This window comes from Ricinus communis, chromosome 6 (assembly GCF_019578655.1).
Source record: "Ricinus communis isolate WT05 ecotype wild-type chromosome 6, ASM1957865v1, whole genome shotgun sequence".
In the NCBI taxonomy this organism is placed as follows: domain Eukaryota; kingdom Viridiplantae; phylum Streptophyta; class Magnoliopsida; order Malpighiales; family Euphorbiaceae; genus Ricinus; species Ricinus communis.
The window spans coordinates 21,009,194-21,024,883 of record NC_063261.1 but is presented as its reverse complement, the minus strand read 5'-3'; the positions used below and the strand labels follow the sequence as shown (position 1 = coordinate 21,024,883).

Below are 15,690 nucleotides of genomic sequence, written 5' to 3'. Positions count from 1 at the left end.
ATATCGGAGTTCTGTAACATTAAAATCTATTTCACTTAGACAATAATTCTTTCTGTAAATTCTTTTCCTGCGCTGCAGAAATTTCATCTTGCTGTAAGTCTTCACCATCTTCATATGTTCTGTTTTCCAACTTGTGAATATGCTCTCTGTAAGAATGAATAATTTGTTTTGTTTCGATGACAGTTGCTTTTCTGTGGCATCTCCGAACGTAGAACTTCTTTCTGATATTTCATTATAGAAAGATTGGGTTTGGCCTTGCCTATCATTTGAACAATTTCCTGATGTTCTTACAAAGCAGGATGAAACAAGAATTTGCTGATAAGATCTAGATCAATTAATTGAAATCAAATCTGAAATTTGAAGTGCATCTCTATTTGTTTTTCTTTTTAGATCTTTGTTTATGATTAACCGACATATGAAATTCATATAACAGATTATTATTTCATATTTCCTGTTGCAAAATCATATAAAAGACTGTAATTTATTTCTTCTTCTTGATGCATATCTCAAAGGTTTTCTCCATGCATATAAGGTGATACTTATCTGTGAATGGTTACAGAGGGGGGAAAAAGTAACAATTAAACAAGCTTATGTATCGCAAATTTTATTGAGGAAGAAACATAACAAGGACAAGTTGGAGGCTCAGTCTAATTATATTATTGGTAAAGTAGAAGTGGCAAACTGAGCACACGACAGATGGAAACCATTTTCATTTAGATAATTCAGCAGAAAGAGTATAGGCCAGGGAAGATATAGTTGTAGCAGAGACACCCCTATTTCCACCCAGGTACCATTTCTTGACCATCTGAACCACATTACCATTTTCCACCTTCAACTTGGTGTCTTCTTTTCCTTCTGTGCTAAATACAATCTGTTTTCATGTGACAGATCCCCGGAGAAAGAAAAAGAAAAAATTGTTAATAGCTAGTAACAAGTTAAATTAAGGATGCTCGAGTCTCGAGTTTTTACCTCAGCAGTAGGTGATGAAGTTGCTGGAAAATGAAAAGTGATAATGGAGTCCTTCTTGAAGAACTTAGACTGAAAGAATTCAGTAACTTTCTCCAAGGCTTCTTCTTCCTCTTCTTCATATTTATCAACTTCTGCCAACCTGTCCCTGACAGCACTCTCTAGTTGCACCCCATATTGTGATCCTTTAATTTCCTTGATCACCACAACTCTCAGCAACTTCTCCACAGGAGCTGTAATTATAAAATAAGATGTTACAGATCTGGGCAAAGGCTTTCTATATATTATGGGATAGTTATCAAGGCCACGTTACACATAAATATTACCAGCAATAAGAGCATCAAAGAAGTCATCATCTTCAGCTAGTTGATTTCCAGGTTTTCCCTTCCACTGTTGCAAATGCCCCACGATTTGAGGGTCCAGGTAAACTCCAATGGCAGTGAACTTAATCTGGAGAAAGTGTATTTCAATGTCTGTGATTCCTGTTGCACCCCGCCAACAGTATAAAGAGATTACTATCAAATACAAATGATTTAACAAGAATAAAGAATACACATAAAAATTGCTATCAGATTCTTATATTTTATTTTACCATGACCGAGCAGAGACAAAGGCTTGAGGGTTGTGATCTGTGGAGGAAAAGGGACATCATGAACCATAACCACTTCAGTACCCACTGCATATAAGAAGAGACCAAAAGCATTAGCATCTGTGTTTGATAGATGAAACAGACTGCTGAAAAAGAAAAAGGGAGAGAGGACAATAACTGGATGGTTTTGGTATGCTGTAGAGATATTGGGAAGAAGGGATATGTAAAATGTAAGAGTATTTATTTGGGCTAAAATTAGTCTAACTGTTGTGACTTAGGTGATAGGATTAGGTGGGTAAGGAGGAGTTGAATCCCATGCATAACCACCCACCAACTACCTTCCTTTTGATTTTGAATAATTGATATATATATATATTTAATTATTTAAAAATAATAAATCATTTATCGATTAATAATATAATAAAAAATTAAATTAAGTAAAAATATTATTTTTAATTTATCTTATCATTTAGTCCTCGTGCTAAAGCTTTTCTTTTAATTATTTATTTTTTCAATGTTGGTTTTTTTTTATTATGAGTTAATTTTGCATGTTGCATTAAAATTAATTTCTCTAATAATAAATTAAATATAAATTTTGTAAGTTTTATTATTATAAACTTTTTCTTCTTTTACAGATTGGTGCAATTTTGTGGCAATAGAAATAGAAAATAATGAATTTATGGAGGCTGTTTACTTTGAGAATGAAAGGAAATTGTTTTGGGATAATCCAACGACCCACGTGGTGAGATGTGCATCGCCACCGTTCGTTTTACCTACCATTCCAATTATTAATTATTTTAAATTCCTGCTTTTTCATTTATTGTTTTTCTGCTGTGGGAGACATTGTAATCCTGTATCGGCTTTAGTTAGTCTAAATCGAGTTCAAGAAAATACTTTTCTGATTAGAGCTAATTACTGTTCACCTTTGAGGGTCCGTACATTACACTATTTCAGGGTTAAGGATACTCCAATTCCTATTTTGATTTTAATTGATGCATTATAAATTTTAAATATTCTACTAACTGTATTTCATGCTATTATGTTGTATTGTATTGAAAAATAAAATTAAAAAAAAAAAACTTAAATTATTAATATTTATGAAAAATAAAAATATAGAAAAAATTAAGAGTTCATAGGACTTATTTTCAATAGTTTTTATATTTAAATATTAATAATCAATTCTTTATTATACAAAAAAGATTTTTCAAAAAAAAAAAGAATTAAAGGAATTTTAAGATCTGATTCTCCATGTTTGGATATTCTATGATCAGGAATTTTATACATCAAAGCATAAATCTTAGGAAAAATATCATAAGTATCTATGTTCTTTTTTATCAAATTTACAGTTTTTTTACTGTTGTAAAATATTAAAAACATGGTTTTTAATTTGTTTTTTTAAATTTACAGTTTTGATTGATTTTTTATTTGTTTTGTTGTTTTGGGTAAAACAATCAGAAAACAACTAAAAACACAACTAAAAAATAACTGAAAAATAATCATATCATAGAATAAATAAAAACAGTATTTTTTTTAAAAATCTACACAATAAAAATAATATTTTTTATTAATTTTATGATATTTTTGTAAATTTTCCTAAATCTTAAAGGTGGCATTTTAATTTGGATAGTAAAATCGCATTTAGCTATCAATATCAGTTAAAATAAATAAATCCTAAAATTTCAAAAAGGAAGAAATAATACTATTATGTTCATTCAAATATTTAACAGTTTCTTTATTCAAAATATTTAATAGTTGTTCTATCCAATGACTATATATATTGAACAAATAGATAATATAATCTAACATTTCGGATATACGTAGCATACAAAGACTATAAATAACTATATTCATTAATAGATTTTATATACAACATTATACTTAACGGCTATGCATTAGTTTATTATATAATTAGAGAGTCTGTTTGATTCGGCTGATCAATGTAGTTGGTAGCTGATAAATTAAATTATTTTGTAACATTTTATTAGCGGTTGTTGTTAGTATGTTAAATAACTATTGAAGGTCTAATTTATTGTTAAATATTTTTTATTTTATCATATTATATTTAATGACATAAATTGATAACAATAATTTATAATAATTAAAAATATTATAATTAATTTTTTTAGCTCAATTAATATTAGAAATATTCGTCAAAATTATTTTAAAAGTAGATATTTAAATTTAAGTTCTACTAATAGAAATTTTAATTTCAAATATCATAATTATAAATATTATAATTATTTAACTATTAAAAATAATTTTAAAATAATAGTTATTTACTATAAAATATAAAAATTTAATTATATGAAATCAACTTAAAATAAATTATTATTATTAAGTTTTAATAAGGATAATATTGTCTAAATAAATAAATAAAAATCAAATTAGCTATCAGCTAATAAAAAAAGCTCTCAAATAGAGCTGATACAATTAGCAGCTAATTGAAACTAAATCAACTATCAGCTGTTTTTTTAAGTTTTTACCAAACGCTTTTATAACTGTTCAGTACGAAACAACTATCAACTGCATTAAATCTCTAAACCAAACACCTTCAGAGTGTATGGTTAAATTGTTGAGACTAATTGCGTTAGTTGATTTACATTTGATAGCAGAACAAAATCTATTTGATGAGGATTTAATATCAATTGCTGCTAATCGATTTAAACTAAAATAACAGTCAATAGAATTAACTCTTTCTAAGAGCTTTTGGCCAACTAGTGAAATTATTTTTTATTAATTATTAAAATTATTTTCTTTAAATTCTATTTTTTTTTACAATATGTAATTTTTCATTTTTATTCAGAACACATCAATGATTTTATTTATGTTTATCTCAAATGCATTTTTATATTTATCTTTATTTTATAAATAATAGATTCTTTTTTAATAAAATTCTTAATAGGGAAAACATGATATTGAGAGAATTAATTCCCCAAGCCAATAAATACAAATATTCTACATCTCTCAATACAATGTGAAAAAATTCCCACAGACCTCAAAAATATAATATCATAAAATTTCAAAACCATAAAAAGGGAAAAAAATATTACAATAATCAATATTTATTCAAAATCAATTCTGAAATAGTATTTTTTTTTCATTTTTATATTGACTTATCAATTTTATCTAATATCTAGGATCAACTTATAAATATACATATAGATAAGAAAAACTTAAATACTCTGTTATAATATCTTTTTACAGTTGTATATTAATCGCATTATACACATGAACAATAGTTTTCCATAGTATTTTTCTTTATATTTTTTTATATATTATAATTTAAATATAAAGCATATCTATATTGGTTATTTTACAAACTAACAGCAACTACTAAAAATATTTATCAAACACTTATATGAATAAATTATCGACTATCAACTATCAAAAGTACTAATAAACTATGATTATTTGAGTTAAACTAAATTAACCGAAGTTTCTAAAAGTAAGATCAAATGGAACCAAATACGAACAATGATTAGAACTTAAACTGAACTGAACCATTTTGGGTATGTTTGAGATTGCGATAGGGTGTTTAAAAAACAGGTTTGCAAATTTTTTTATTAAATATATTTAATTTTAATTTTTTTATAAACTTTTTTCTCAGACCTGTTTTTGGAAAAAGCATCTATTCACTTGCTTTTTACAAAAATAATTTTTAAAATTTAAAAAATTGATCAAAATGAAAATGAAAATTTTAAAAGTGTTTTTTAAATTCTATACCAAACTCACTCATAGTAGTTTGATTTGGGCTTCTTTTTTGTTTGTGGCTTTAATTATAACTAGTCATTTATTTATGTATTACACGGCCTTTATTATTATTTTAATTATAAAATTAAATTGATAGATACAATTTAATAAATTTTCTAATATTTAATATTAATTTATAAAATTTTAAAAATAATAACAAGCTAACTATTTCTAAATCTTCTTAATATTTTTAAAATTCTAAAATTTTATTAATGCAATAATACTAAATTATTAATTAATTAATTTTAATATTATATAAATTAATATATCAATATAATTAACATTACTATTTTTAGAGTTAAAATTTTATTATATAATTAAAGATTAATTTACTATTAAATATAATATTAAAAATATAATATAAAATATTATTTTCTAGAATTACAATTATTATACTATTTCTTAGGATAGAATTAGTGTTATTATCTAATTAGAAAACTATTTATTAATTAATGTACTTTTTTTTAGGATTAGAGTCAGTGTTAATCAGAAATGCAACTTATGAATCAATAAATTAATAGAAAAAACTATAAATTACGTATAAACTTGAATTTCATGTGTTAAAAGTAAGTACGCATCCCAAAATAAAAATTTTATATATTAGAAATTAAGCATACATATAAAAAGAAAAAGAAGATTTATATATCAAGAATTTCTGTTTTTTCTTTTACATGGATCTCATAATATACCTCTTATAATGTGTTTGATTTATACTTTTTAATTGATGGATATATCAACTATTTCAAAGTTTAATAAATAAGTTCTAATGTGTAAAAGGTAAACCTTTTAAATATTACATGAATAATATATATATAATTTAGTTGTTCAATACAACAAATACTTTTCTTAACGTATCAATATAACCTAAGGTGCATATATATATTATTTATGTGAAATGCAAATACAATCATGAGAATGTTTCATAATATATATTAAAGTTTTTTACTTAAATAGAGAACCCTCACATGTAAACTCAAATCGTAAAATAGCATAAAGGAATGTGGATGTAATAAGTGAACCTGAATAGTTTCCAATTTGAGGGTAATTTTCAGATTGGAGATTCAACTCAAATATCTTATTCTTATGGTATATGTCCATTGTCGGCCATTAAGCCACTTCAGTTTTTATATTCTTATTATATATAAAGAGAAACAAAAAAGGCTGTTCTCTTGTTTTCAATGACTATTCATTCTCATAAGTGGATTTTCACTCTAGTCAAGCAAATTCCGAAATGGGTTTGGTCAATTTGTAACCAAACCATGTCACCTTCTTTTAGCATTGATATTGCATATGAGCATGCTTAATATATATATATATATATATATATATATATATATATATATATATATATATATATATATATATATATATATATATTAATTTAATTTAAAATAAAATATCCCTCCAGTAATTAAAGAAACAAAAGAACAGCGATCTAATTTTCTTCTTGTTTTTCTTTTCCTTTCTCTCTTTTTCCAAGCATACATGACAAAGAAAGGATGGAAGATAAAGAAGAAGGGAGAGGTAGAAAACGTCAGAAATTGCATCACGATAAAAAACGTCACATACCCCTTGTCAGCATTTTTGTTTGTGGAATTTTCCTTCCCATGAACCCTTTCATTATCATGCCTCCTTCCTGTAATCTTCCTATAGTTTACTTCTCTCTTTCTCCATATCATTCCAGGCACCTTTTTTTCAAAGAATATCATCATCAAACCCAATCCAATCCATTATCTCTTCTGCTCTCTGCTTTTTTATATAGTATTAGTGTTAGATATTCTCCGCCCATAAGCCATTTGGTATGATTCTTCCAATGATGGGATCGTCTTCTTCGCCTGATAAACTGTCAGCCAACAAGGAAAGGGTAGCGAAAGAGCTTGTTCAAGGCCAAGAATTTGCAACCCAACTTCAAATTCTCCTCAAGAAACCGTATGGAGAAAATTGTTTTCTTACAACCGAGGCTCATCAATATGAGCTTCTACTCAAGATCTTAGCATCTTTCACACAGGCTCTTTCCCTGGTTACTACTTGTGATTCTGTTGAGGTTTGTCAGAATCTAGCAGCTTCACCAGCGGACTCAGTTTGTTGTGACGACCGGAGGTCTGAAAATTCCGGGGAGAGCAGGAGGAAACCTACTGCCAACAGGAGGGGTTGTTACAGGAGAAAGTAAGTAATTGAAATTTCTTTATTGATTAAATATCTTGTGAGAATTTTCTTTTTTCTTTTTCTTTTTTTCTAACTTAGTTCCCAAAGAGTTGATACAAAATGGTTGCCTGCAGAAAGACTTCCCTGTCATGGACAACAGTCTCTGCTGCAATAGGAGATGCTCATACATGGAGAAAATATGGGCAAAAGGAGATCCTCAATGCTAAGTACCCAAGGTACGAATCTTTATCCTTGTGTAAAAGGCGCTTTCTTTTTTACTTTCTTTGTCATATTTTATGGGGAACCTTAAAAATAAAGATAAATGGAGACAGTCCGTAAAGAAACCAAGAAAAGAGAGGTGTGGAAAATTCTGTCTTTTTGGTGGGTTTTGCGGTGGGATTTCCCTGTTACTAATGGTGATCCCACATTTGTTTTGATGTTCAGGAGTTACTTCAGGTGCATCCACAAGTACGATCGAGGTTGCAAAGCAACAAAACAAGTCCAGAAAGTGGAAGAAGATCCACAAATGTACTGCACAACTTACATTGGGCACCACACCTGCAGCGATATTCTCAAGTATCCACAAACTATCACAACAGTTTCTGATAATAATCCTTGGGAACCCAGTTACATGGTCATCGCTTCCGATTCAAAGAATATTCCTACTGGTGTACTTGATCATCACCACCATCCAACAAAGCAAGAATATAAAGCAGAAACCCCGAGCGATCTAACTGATAATCTTCCATCTCTGGACTCTATCATGTGGAAAGATTTCGTGGCACTCGAATCAACTGAGGCAGCGAACCTGCGTTCTGATTATACAGCAGCAAGTTCTATGGAGGCGACTTGTCAGAGTCTGGACATGGATTTTGTGGTCAAATCTATTGATTTTGATAATGATTTTCGTTTTGATGAAAGTGGAATTTTTTAAGCTATAGGCAGATAAGGCTGTCCTTAATTTGTGTATATAGTTAGTAATCTAGTATCAGCAGATCATTTATATTAATTAACAAAAACCATCAAGAAACCATAATGTAATAATAAGTAGTTTGTTTCTCAATATCCTTAAATCTCTTCTGCTCATAATTGACAAACTCTGAAAAATAATGATATATAATCTCAACTACTCTATTAACTAAGATGAATACAATCATAATTGGAGACATCTAATTAGTGAAAAGACTACAATATCGGATATTTGATCATATACAAAATCAAATGAAAGTTGATTATGAATTTTGTTTGGGTACAAACATGTTTCAACAAAACAAAATTGCCCCATTGAATAGTGCAGTCAATGATAGTCACCATTCACCAAAATTGAAGTCCAATTATTTTATTTTATTAACAAAAAAAAAAAAAAAGGACAGGGAAACGTATTTAAAGGATTAAGTGGAAATTTGGTAATGGGACTGTTTAGTGACCAAAAAAGAGATGTGAAATTGCATCTCCGGTGGTCCCCTTTGAAATAATCTTTTATTTGTTAAAAAATATATTGTCATAATTCGTTTCCAATTTATAAAAATCCAGTTATTTTTATTTTAATATATTATTATTATTATATATTACCTATGTTTTATAATATAAATTTAAAATTGAACAATTTCTAATTTTATTATTTTGTCGTCAGATTGTGATCTATTTTAATAAAATTGATCTAACAATTAAACAATAATGTCAAAAGAGTTATTTAATTTTAAATTCATGTTTTCAAACACACTAATATAATACAGATAGTTAATATGAGAAGTTATAAATTTTAAAGGTGAAATATGTATTTTTATAATTACACTTTTATTGTTTTTATCTATTGTGACAATATAAAGTATATTTATAATTAGAGTTCAATCAAATTAATTTAAATTTTGATCAAATTCGTTAAAATATATATATATATATATATATTTAAGGCCTGTTTTAGAGTTTTGTCAGCTTCCTGTGAATAAAAAAAAAATCACCGAAAGCACAACATATATAAAGAATAATTTATCAAGTTACATATATAGAATTATATATAAAAAAAATAGATTATCAAATTCAATTTAAGCAGTGAAGATAAAATTCAATCAAATTGGAGTGGGGTTTTTGATATAGAGATTCACATATAACCACTTTTTAAAAACTATTTATAGTTGAGGAATATAATATTGAACCAAAAAAAAAAAAAGTATAAATTAAATGGACTATAGAACATTCTTTCATTAGGAAACTAGTGACTTAGTCTCTCGAAGACCGGTGAAAGGTTCTTATAAATTATATTCATGCATGTGGGTCTTACATTTGATCCGATGGCCTATTAACTTGCAGTTTAATTCGTCACTTTTCAATTAAAAGAAGTTGAACTATCCATTAGCCACCAAGTTTTAGCTTAGTTGTTCGATAATTAGTGTTTGAAACTTCTCATTTAGATATGATAATTTATTTTATACTTTTTCCTTTGTTAATTTTTTGAGCACGTCGGGTAGGACTCTTTCTCAAGAGTTTTAACACAGTTAATACACACAAGGTTCGAACTCGAAACCTTATTTAAATTAAAAGAGAATTTTACTATCTTATCTATGCACTCTTTAGATATTTTCTGCTTCATAATTTCTCACTAAAAATAAAAATAAAAATTAAATATCTCACATTCCCGACATGAATGTGTATAACAAAGATAAAGAAGCTGGCTGCTTAGCCCATGTCGGACCAAGAAAATAAGAATCCATTGAAGAGAGCAAAGATTAAGACTTAGATACTCAATTTTGCTTTTCACACCAGCAAAACAAATATGTGGAGCTTGTTCATCCATTCTTGTTTTGTTAGTAATGTAAAAATGTGTAGACAATATAAAATAGGATACCAATGTAAAAGAAATAAGGTGTTAATAATTTGAAATTTTTTAAATTTAATGAGAAAATAAAGCATAAATTTTAATACAGTAATATAGTCATATCGACATATCAGTAAAGAACAATTAAGACAAATATAGTAAGAATTTTGAAGTTTATACATTATACAATCTCTTTAAAGCATTATTGATATTTGATAATAGTATGATATCTATTTTTTAAGATGTAACGAATCAACTCAGACAAATTGTAAAAGCGAACTTAAAATATGTTTGAGTTCTATCACACTTGAAAGTAAAAAAGAGAAAAGAGAAATATTTTTTTCTCATTTTGAATAAAAACAATATGGTTAATATATATATAAAAATGACTAATGTAGAAAATGATTTTTGATATATCTTTATACCTTTGATATATTATGATTAATTAAACTTAATTCATGATCTTTATTATATCATAATTTATTTCATTATTAATCCATGACTTTTATCATATAACTTTTGGCATTTTATATGACTTTTTCATATCAACACACATAGAGTATTAATTTTTTATTCACCTATAATTTATTTTGAATAGACTTTCCTCAAAATGAATTATTATATATTTTTTAGATGTTGCCAATTTTTTAATATAAACATCATTAAATAATTATATTCATTATAATTAAAATATTATTAACTACTTTATAAAGTACATGATAGAAATGCAATATAGATGTCAAATTGCGAAGCATGGATTTAAATATTCAATCTAACCAATATCCATTATAATGGGTGAAAATTTATTATTTTTATAATGTGTCAGATTTATAGTAGGCGTTGATTTTCTCGTTATGTAATTTACGACCATTAAAATTTAAATAAAAATATATATATTTAAAGATTTTATGTTTATTGCATTTTTACTATTAATTTATATAAATGTCAACGAGTTATTTTCTAATTAAGAAATAACTATAATTTTAACAAATAGCATAATAATTGTATTTTTATTATTAATTTATAAGTATAATTAATAATATTGAAAATTTTCTAAAATTTTAGAACTCTATTAGAAAAGAATCTTAAAATGTTAATTTAATAAATTTTATTATTTGTATTAAATGTAATTCTATACAAAATAAAAAGAGTGTTATTCTAATATTTGAATTAAATATTAAAAATGATAGTAACAGTCTCCACAATACACTAATATAATGACTACTTTATTGTCTAAAATATTTAATCATAAAGTTAAATTATCCATCAAAATATAATATTAGAAATCAGAGACGGTGACAGTTTGGCCAATAAAAAAAGATTCAATGGTAAGATGCATCCGTAAATGATAGCATTTTAAGATAGGGTTTGCTAGAGTAATATTATAAGTCTATTTTTTATTTATATACTATTAATTAATATTATTTTAAATTATTTTTTTATTTTATATGTTGTTCTACTAATATAAATTTGTTAATAAATTTATATATAATTTTTAATTATTTATACAAGTTAAAATTTTGTAGTTGTCAAGTACCACTAATTAAATTTTAAAAATAAATAAAAATAATATATTTCATTGATAAAAAACTAAATAGTATATATAATTGACTAATCTAATATTAAATTATATTAATAAATTATTAAAATTAAAATAATATCAATATTTATCGGTTTATATGGGACAGTAATTTTAAGATATAAAGTTACATTAATGACTTAAATTCAAAATAGATATTCTCAAATCCACTAAAAACATAAAAGTATGAGGCTTGAAAGAGCTAAAACAGACAATATTTATTAGATTAAGTTGTAGGTTGTTACACAGGGAAATGAGTTGATGAAGACATCAACTTTGATTGGGAATTTGGAGAAGAATGAATATTTCTTAGATGTGTGTTTTACAATTCAATTAACATTTAAATTTAATTCGGCCTTAAAATAGAAGTTGCAGGTACCGAAGAAAGTTGCTAATAAAAGAATGTGGTTCAAATTCGTTAGCAATTTCCCAAAAAAAATAAAAAAAAATGTTTATTTACCATATACAGTGCTATTGTTATGGTAATAATCAATTATTCTTGTCCCCTTGGTCCCATTTATCTTCCATGGAAGTAGTGAAGATCAACTCCATGCTGTTAGCACTGCTGCTACCAGAGTTAAACATAACATCAGCCAAATCTGCTACAGGGAATTCAGGGACGGTGGTTGTCGGGGAGGGACCTGCACAAGTACTGCTACTGCTGCCACCACTTCCGCCAGCACCCAAACTAAATTCCAGCCATGGTGGGGGTTGATGGGCAGGCATCATCTCCTGTGAAAATTCCTGTGATGGTGGAATGGATGGTGCTGTGGCGGACATGTAGCAAGTGTGGTCATCACGATATGTAACTTCAAAGGTGTAGGGATCATCATCTAGTCTTTGGACTTGTTTCTTGGCTGGACAATGATACAATTTTTGGTGGGTGCACCTGTAATAGCTCCTGAAAGTGATAGTCCATATATATGGACCAAAAGGACAAATGTTATACACATATATTTTTATAACATATTCTAAAGTCCTTTGATTTTTCCAAGGAAGAAGTCTGCAAAAAGGCAGTCCATTTTCTTTGGCAGGAATGGAAAAGGATCCATCTACATTAACTAATCAATTCATTTTGGACATTGGTATTAGTCAGTCAATGACTCCTTCCAAAACTGAGTCAATATCTCTGCTTTGAAGAAATCGTTTGGTAAAAATTGGCATGAAAATAATGGACACTAGCTGCTACTAAGTTCATATACATAAATATGATTTCAATTTTCAAATCAATGACCTTAAATTAATTATAGTGTCTACAAAGTAAAAAAGAAAGACAAAAATATAATTGGATTTGAGGCTTGAATATGTCAGTTAATTGTAGAGAAGGAAATGGATACCTTGGGTACTTCGATCCTAATATTTCTTTCTGGCCATATTTCCTCCAGGTGTAACCATCTTCAGGTGGGATTTCAGTATTTCCCATCCTTGGGGCAGGTACCCTCTCTGTCCGTTTCTCTCCTTCATCCTTCCTACAATTTGAAGATAAGTATTTCCCATAAGCTTGCATTAACATTATGTAATCTATTTAATGAAGAATAATGCACTTAATTACTTTGATATAATCTATTAATTCATATCATAATATAGAAATGTACGTAGGAAATTGTTTTGGTGGTCCTTTTCCACGAAACGCGGGGTTTCCTTTTTCAAACATATATTTTCCTTTCGGCAATTCGCATGTTACTAACTAAAAAGTATTTCTTGGAACAAAGCATTCCCACGTTAAACACAAGTCATATAATACTAATGATATGTTCAGGAAAATTAAAAATGAAAGCAATTGATGGAGGTCTTTTCTAACCTTCTTCGCAGTCTTTGCAATGAAATTGATGACGAAGGCATCCTCCGCTGAACATCCATGCTGCCACCCAATTCCATAGCCAAACCTCCACCTGACACAAAATGATCCATCCTGCCGCCGCCACCTGATGATGATGATGATGATGGCTGCTTTCTCTCTAGCGACGTCGACCCTTGCATTTGAAACAGCTCCATCATTGATTTAGCCCTTAGCAACTGCTCCTGTAAGCTCGGATCAACCTGATTATGTTGCTGCAGCCCGAGCTCACGAAACAACATTTGATGGTACAAACTGGGTTCTTGAGCCCTTAAACTTTCCTTAGCAGTAATGAAAACCCTGATAATACCATCTAACCTGGAGAGCATGTCTTGTTGGGTAGCTAAGTTTCGTAGGCTTGGTTCAAGATCTTTAGCTAACTTGATACCATGAAGGATTAAAGAAATGAACTCATCCATAGCTAGTTAGCTTTGATTAGTTCAGAAAAGGACAAAGTTATAGTGGAATTCATGGAGGTTTTTGGTTTGCTTCTATATATGCTGGTGCTGGAATTCTTTCTTCTGAGAGAATCATCAGGAAAAAGTATTCAAAGTATTTATGTTTCTTTTACACGGTACAGAAAGGAAAGGGAAGGAACTAATTGGAAAATATGACCAAGTCATGGTCTCCTTAGCATGTGGTTCAGTCTAGAAGAAGACCATGCCCTAGCCATGGGAAAAGACATACCCACATACTTGCTTTGTTTTAGACCTGGAAGAATTTTCCTAACTCGGAAGCTATGACCAATCAATATTATCTCTGCCCCTTCTAGGTTCTCCTTATGTTTTATGGTCTAACCAACAGTACCTGTTCATAGTCCTTTTGAGTTTCAAATGAAGAAATTAAAATTTTGTTCAAATGGAAATATATATGCATCTATAAACTGGTCGATAAAATAACTTATCAGTAAGAGTATATGGGGTTTAAATTAGTGTATTAATTGATTGGTAAAGTGATCGAGCCCTTCAATATTAGGTCATGAGGTCATAGCAACGTGACTTGGGCAAAAACAGGTCAAGATTCCTGGGTCCCCTGTGCGTGTGTAAAGGTGGTGAATAAGTCTCCAAATGAATTACTCCGTGATCATTGGCCTAATTTTGATGCTATGAATATGAATATAAGGATTCAAAATGCTGTATTATATGTTGCTGCTGTATTACATGCAAAACAAAAGGTAAAAAATGGAAAAGCCAGGCTTTGTAGTCTGTTTCCTTGAGAACCCTTAATGCTCAGGTGCCTGAATCTTAATTAAAAGGGAAAAATGTATGTTTGCTGTACGTACATCGTAATTGGTGCTCATTACATCTATCAATACAATCAGCTGTAATGTAATCATCCAATCATAGATCAAAACCAATTATGATTCAGTCGGACAAATATATGTACATTGCTATTCTAATTGTACAGAAGATTTGAATTCTTTTCCTTATTATAAATTAAAATTAATGATTTTTTTTTATTGTCGGTCCAATTAATATATAGATTTAAATCTGTTGGGATTTCTCATAATCTCCATTATGTTCTTCTTTGATTTTAAATAAAAAGGAAGATTGTGATATTGACTTTGTAATGAGGAGGAAACAAAGATACATGTGTGTAGGTGAGGCTTTGTAATCTTTGCTCCATAAGACTTTTAAACTTAAATTGTCTCTTCTTTTAAGTTTTCTTTTGCAATAGACTTTGTACCCATATATAGTGAAAGATTATAATTATAAAAAACAAAAACTAAAAAAATAGATTTTCTATGCATAGAAAACATTATAATCAAAGGGTTTATCAATGTATTAATTCAGGCTCATCAATATATCGGTTGGGATTCATCAAATATATAATACAAATTCATTAATCATAGGTTATAATCAAAAAATTCACCATTAGCAACAGGTTTATCAAAGTATCACTTAAAGTTTATTAAATATATAATACAGATTCATTAATCGTAGATTATAACTAACAAGTTCATTAAAATATTATTTGAGATTCATTAAATATATAACACTGGTTCATGC

General features: G+C 28.1%; 3 protein-coding genes across 3 annotated transcripts; 1 reads left to right on the top strand and 2 right to left on the bottom strand.

Moving 5' to 3' along the window:
* Window positions 1–578: 578 nt before the first annotated feature.
* On the bottom strand, window positions 579–1,874 carry LOC8259554 (chalcone isomerase-like protein 2). Its single transcript, XM_002520824.3, has 5 exons — window positions 1,734–1,874; window positions 1,559–1,642; window positions 1,293–1,448; window positions 970–1,199; window positions 579–871 (listed from the first exon to the last, which is right to left on the bottom strand). Coding segments are annotated over exons 1-5 (633 nt in total). The 5' UTR covers window positions 1,735–1,874; the 3' UTR covers window positions 579–709.
* Window positions 1,875–6,979: 5,105 nt separating this feature from the next.
* LOC8259555 (WRKY DNA-binding transcription factor 70) lies at window positions 6,980–8,515 on the top strand. The gene is made up of 3 exons (XM_002520825.4): window positions 6,980–7,471; window positions 7,585–7,686; window positions 7,895–8,515. The coding sequence occupies exons 1-3, from the start codon at window positions 7,107–7,109 to the stop codon at window positions 8,382–8,384; spliced, it is 957 nt and encodes a 318-aa protein (XP_002520871.3). The 5' UTR covers window positions 6,980–7,106; the 3' UTR covers window positions 8,385–8,515.
* Window positions 8,516–12,033: 3,518 nt separating this feature from the next.
* On the bottom strand, window positions 12,034–14,425 carry LOC8259556 (WRKY transcription factor 55). The gene is made up of 3 exons (XM_002520826.3): window positions 13,646–14,425; window positions 13,182–13,313; window positions 12,034–12,745 (listed from the first exon to the last, which is right to left on the bottom strand). Exons 1-3 carry the CDS (start codon window positions 14,098–14,100, stop codon window positions 12,334–12,336), a joined length of 999 nt encoding a protein of 332 aa, XP_002520872.2. The 5' UTR covers window positions 14,101–14,425; the 3' UTR covers window positions 12,034–12,333.
* Window positions 14,426–15,690: the final 1,265 nt, after the last annotated feature.